Genomic DNA, 4663 nt, shown 5'->3' on the forward strand with positions numbered 1-4663 from the left:
ATGTAAATGCGTATTTGCTGAATGCTGACGGCAAACGAGAAAGTATTATAATGTTTGCCTTTCTATTATTAATAATATAAAAGCAATCGTTATAATACTTTTTGTATACATTTTAATTCCTTTGTTTAACAGCTCTATCTGAATATTAGACAGACTTCTATCCGTATTAGACAGAACTGTTAACGACGACGGCGAACAAGAGGGAGAATGTGAGCACCGTGTGCTCAAGCGCAGCCGCTCTCAGCGCCGTCAAAATAATCGGCCTTGGCGATATATCGGTCGCCCACTACATATTACATATACATCATTCAAAAGTCACAATCACTGATGCAGTTAAACAACTAAAAATAACTGGTTTGTCAAGTTATCCTTTTAATTGAACCTTAATAATCACACAAAAATACAATTATGGACTTAAACTTTTATAAACAAAAACAAAAAGAGCACAGATACACAAATAAATAAAACCAGGTAGCTTGAGCCTGACAGCACCTTTCAACACATCTCACTTTCTCTTCCCTTCATTTACCTGGATGAGACGATGACAGCATCCTTCTCGCTCCATTTGAGCCCAGGAACATGTTTCAGGAATCGCTTGGACAGCAGGAAGAGGCCTGGGAAGAATATGGAGCCAGCTGCAAGGATGCTCAGCATAATCTCGGGCAATGTTGCTCAACGTCACGGTGTGTCTAAAGAGGATAAATATAACAAACACATTTTAACGTGCATCTTAATAAGTCCATATATTTTTCATAATAGGATGCATATTAAAAAACAACCTTGCCATTCATGAAAACCCAATCTTAAAAAAATTAAGTATTTTAATTTGTAATAACATTGTTGCTTGATCATAAGCATTACGTTCATAACTTGATTCTCACCAAAAATCTGTTCACTGAAAAACGAAGAGAGAAGGACAAGGCAAAGACAGAAGGATAAAACAAACGGGGAGAGTAAAGAAGGAAAATTAGACCACAAAATCCACATTAACACTCGACAAACAAGATATACGCCTTCTTAAATCAATGTGCATACAGTACATCAACTTAAAATACCACTCATCTCTCAAGCCAAGTTCAAATGACAGACTACAAGGTATGCATTGTGACAGCATGGCACAGATAGATTCCCCACATATCTTCAGGAAGACAATTTCAACTGCATCCCTTCACTGATCTCATTATTGCTTTGTAAGCAGTTCTTAAATTATTCCGGACAACTGCCATATTTATATTGAAGCAGAAGAAGCTGAGATGTTTGGGAGGAGGAGGAGGAGGAGGGGGTCCGTACTAAAACAGGCACGGAAAGGATTAGCAAGCAAGAGATTTAGAAAGATTACTGCAGGGAGAGGGAGGGGAGCGAGACGAGGGGACAGAGACGAAAGAAAGGGGGTGTGTGGGAGGGTGAAGGCCTTCATCCTGTGGTAAAGTGAGGGAGGAGGTGAAAGATTGTATTATTCCTGTTATATTGCTACAGTGGGACTGTGAGTGCTTGTCTGCAGCAAGCCAATCACAAAAGCAGTGTAAAAAGACTTCCATCCAAACCTGCAACAGACATCACAGCAAAACCAATGAGTGCATTACAGACATGACAGCCAATGTGCGTTAGTTATTCATTATTCTGAAGCTTGCACGAACGAATCTGTTAATGCAGCACGCAAATAATTCACGAGATTGAGCAGCGACAAATTCTGTTACAAAAACACATCACAGACGCGGCACGTGATGCTCTCGGGATTCAAACGAACTCTAATCTCGCGCAAACGATATTATAAAACCCTCCGCCGTTCCTTACGTCATCTTGGTCACGCTCGGATTTTCTCCGTTCGTGTAAACAACAGCAAAGCAGCGCGAACGGCTCGCGCATTCACAACGCTACCTTTATTAGAGCTAGCAGGCTAGCGGCATCCATCCTATTGTGTCCTCCTCGCCAGCAGTGAGTCCAGCAGCCGCGCACGAGGCAGAGCGAGTCTCGGCGGGACCTCTAGCTAACAGGTTGCAGGCGATAGGCCCGCTGGCTGTGTGTGTGCTGACGGCAGCCAGTAATGAATCGCTTTCCTCCCCACATGGTTGATGGAAAAAACCGATTGCAAAAACGGGGATGCGCCCCCAGAGACCCTAAACACAATATGATTATTGTACGCCAGTGTTCAATCCATGCAACTCTTTTGCGGTAACCCGTTCAGACCCAGAGATAACAAAAATATGATACAATTGAGCTATTAGTTACAATAAATTGCAATTTATTATTATTATTATTATTATTTCTGATATCCATTACAATGGAAAGTCAAAACATCCAGAATATTATACATATTAATTTACTGTTAATAAAAAAAAACTTCATAAATTTTATTAACAAATATTTAATATGCTATTGTTATACACATACATATGGGACCCTGGACCACAAAACCAGATTTATACATCATCTGAAAGCTGAATAAAAGCTTTCCATTGATGTATGGTTTGTTAGGATAGGACAATATTTGGCAACTATTTGAAAATCTGGAATCTGAGGGTGCAAAAAAATCAAAATATTGAGAAAATCACCTTTAACGTTGTCCAAATGAAGTCCTTAGCAATGCATATTACTAATATTTACGGTAGGAAATGTACAAAATATCTTCATGGAACATGATCTTTACTTAATATCCTAATGATTTTTGGCATAAAAGAAAAATAGATAATTTTGACCCCTACAATGTCTAGTTGGCTATTGCTACAAATATACCCGTGCTACTTAAGACTGGTTTTGTGGTCCAGGGTCACAAATCTAAAAAAAACTCTGGCCTAATATTACCTAATTGACCCCTACAATGTATTTTTGGCTATTGCTACAAATATACCCCAGCGACTTAAGACTGGTTTTGTGGTCCAGGCCAGGGTCACGTATGTATTATAGTAATAACAGTAAATTATGCATAATTACATGCAACTAACCTTAAACCAAACTCTAACCCTTTAGTAAGTGCATGTTGTTAATTAAGAAGTGCTTCATTGTATAATTATACTGTAACAAGGCTACTTTTAAATTAAGTGTAACCTAAACTCAAAAAATTACATTTGTACAGATTTTGAATTTCATTGTTGGATGAACATTAATTTAAAACATAACTGTTAATACATATGGCAGCTTAAACAAAGAAACAAATAACAAATTATAGGCGACATACTTGGTCCAATAACAAGGGTTGCATCCCTCCTCGGGGTTCAAACCTGGAACCTTACAATGACCTGCTCATGCATTTTCTTTTACTACTATGCCACACCACCTACAATGTCATATCACCAAACATTCACAAAGTTGAATGTCATTACATGAGCACTGGTCAGAATGTCTGTTGCTGTTACAGGCATATAATTCATTCTACAACTTTGGTCAGGCATGGTCTAAAAATAATCATTTTGGTGAAGATAGCACAAATTTGGTAGGATGCATTACTGAAACCATATTAAGCAGTTTTGCAGTACTACACATAAAAACACCAGAGAAAGGTGATGTAAGTTAGAACATATAATTGGGTCTGAATGGGTTAAAGCAATCCTAAAGATGCTAGAGAAAAGCAGCAGGTGGACAGGGTCATATTGGACAAGAGCAGAAGGAGCAAAAAAGGCAGAAGATTACATTAAGGTTGAGCAGCGTCGGTTACGGGGAAGGGCAATCCTGTCACAGTCTTCCAGAAGGGCAATCCTGTCACAGTCTTCCAGAAATCGGATCACAAGGTCCAGGAGGCATCTGTGAGACGGTCCACATGATGTTGTTGATTTATCCTAAGCGCTTGATCCCAGAAAGCTGCACAGGTTTTGGATTGCCAGCTACTGCTGGGAAAATACAAGTGTTTTTTATATATATATAAAATACAAGTGTTTTTTATATATATATATATATATAAAACAACAAGAAAGATGTCAAAGGACGAACAATTGTAGTACTGCAAAGTTCGTCTGTCCACATCCAGCTGTCCAGGAAGCGAATGCATCCCTAACTTACATATAAAAGACCCGATCCGCGTCCATCTGGTCTTCACAAAGCTCATTACTCAAGCTGAGTCAGCAGATCAAAAGCTGCAGTGGTCAGATATGGCCACACTCAAACATTAGCCTTGCAAATGACTTATTTAAATGAAAATGTAGGCTACCCGTGGCGGAGAGCGGATACCTGCACCAGATGGAAGAAGAGACAAGCAGGTATCCAGGCAACCACTCTGGTCCCCGGCTCTGCCTCTCTGACCACCTCGCTAGCTAGGATTAGACAAAACAAGTGGGGACTGGGGAAGGCAGGAAGGGTGGAATGGCTCACATTTGACTACAGAACATGTGCAAATCCTAAACCAAATGCCGAAAGTAATCTAAATAATGGCGTTATTCTAATTCGCCTGTATGCAAAATAGAGAAAGAGAGTCACGCTAGCTCTCAGGCTAGCGCTGTGCTAACATGACTCAGAGCCTCGCTGAGCGGATAAATACAGCTGTGGTCTCCGTTGTCTTTTTACATAACCTTTAACTAATATCACCGGAGAAATTAGTAAATATATCACGGAAACGGGAAAAGGCCGGTTTAACTTACTGTTCATCGCTCTCGGTTCAGAAATCACGTCTTTTCGACTCACTGACCCCCGTCCTAAATGCGTCGACAAGAGATTAATTTTACTTTTAAATCTG

General features: G+C 39.7%; 1 protein-coding gene across 5 annotated transcripts in view; it reads right to left on the minus strand.

Annotated features, from left to right (window-relative positions):
* Positions 1-4663, minus strand: part of LOC107754912 (protein FAM57B-like) — a 16292-nt gene extending 11629 nt beyond the window's left edge. The window contains exons 1-4 of one of the 5 annotated variants that reach the window (XM_016571562.1): positions 4569-4663; positions 3994-4270; positions 3628-3821; positions 530-689 (exon numbers count right to left, since the gene is read on the minus strand). In XM_016571562.1, coding sequence (XP_016427048.1) covers positions 530-654 — 125 coding nt within the window. In that variant the 5' untranslated portion in view covers positions 655-689; positions 3628-3821; positions 3994-4270; positions 4569-4663. Of the gene's footprint in view, positions 1-529; positions 690-1878; positions 2189-3627; positions 3825-3993; positions 4271-4568 lie in introns of those variants that run through there. The other 4 variants (XM_016571546.1, XM_016571554.1, XM_016571572.1 and 1 more) reach the window with 4 other exon arrangements.

Source organism: Sinocyclocheilus rhinocerous, unplaced genomic scaffold (genome assembly GCF_001515625.1).
Source record: "Sinocyclocheilus rhinocerous isolate Xijiao unplaced genomic scaffold, SAMN03320098_v1.1 scaffold1063, whole genome shotgun sequence".
Classification (NCBI taxonomy): domain Eukaryota; kingdom Metazoa; phylum Chordata; class Actinopteri; order Cypriniformes; family Cyprinidae; genus Sinocyclocheilus; species Sinocyclocheilus rhinocerous.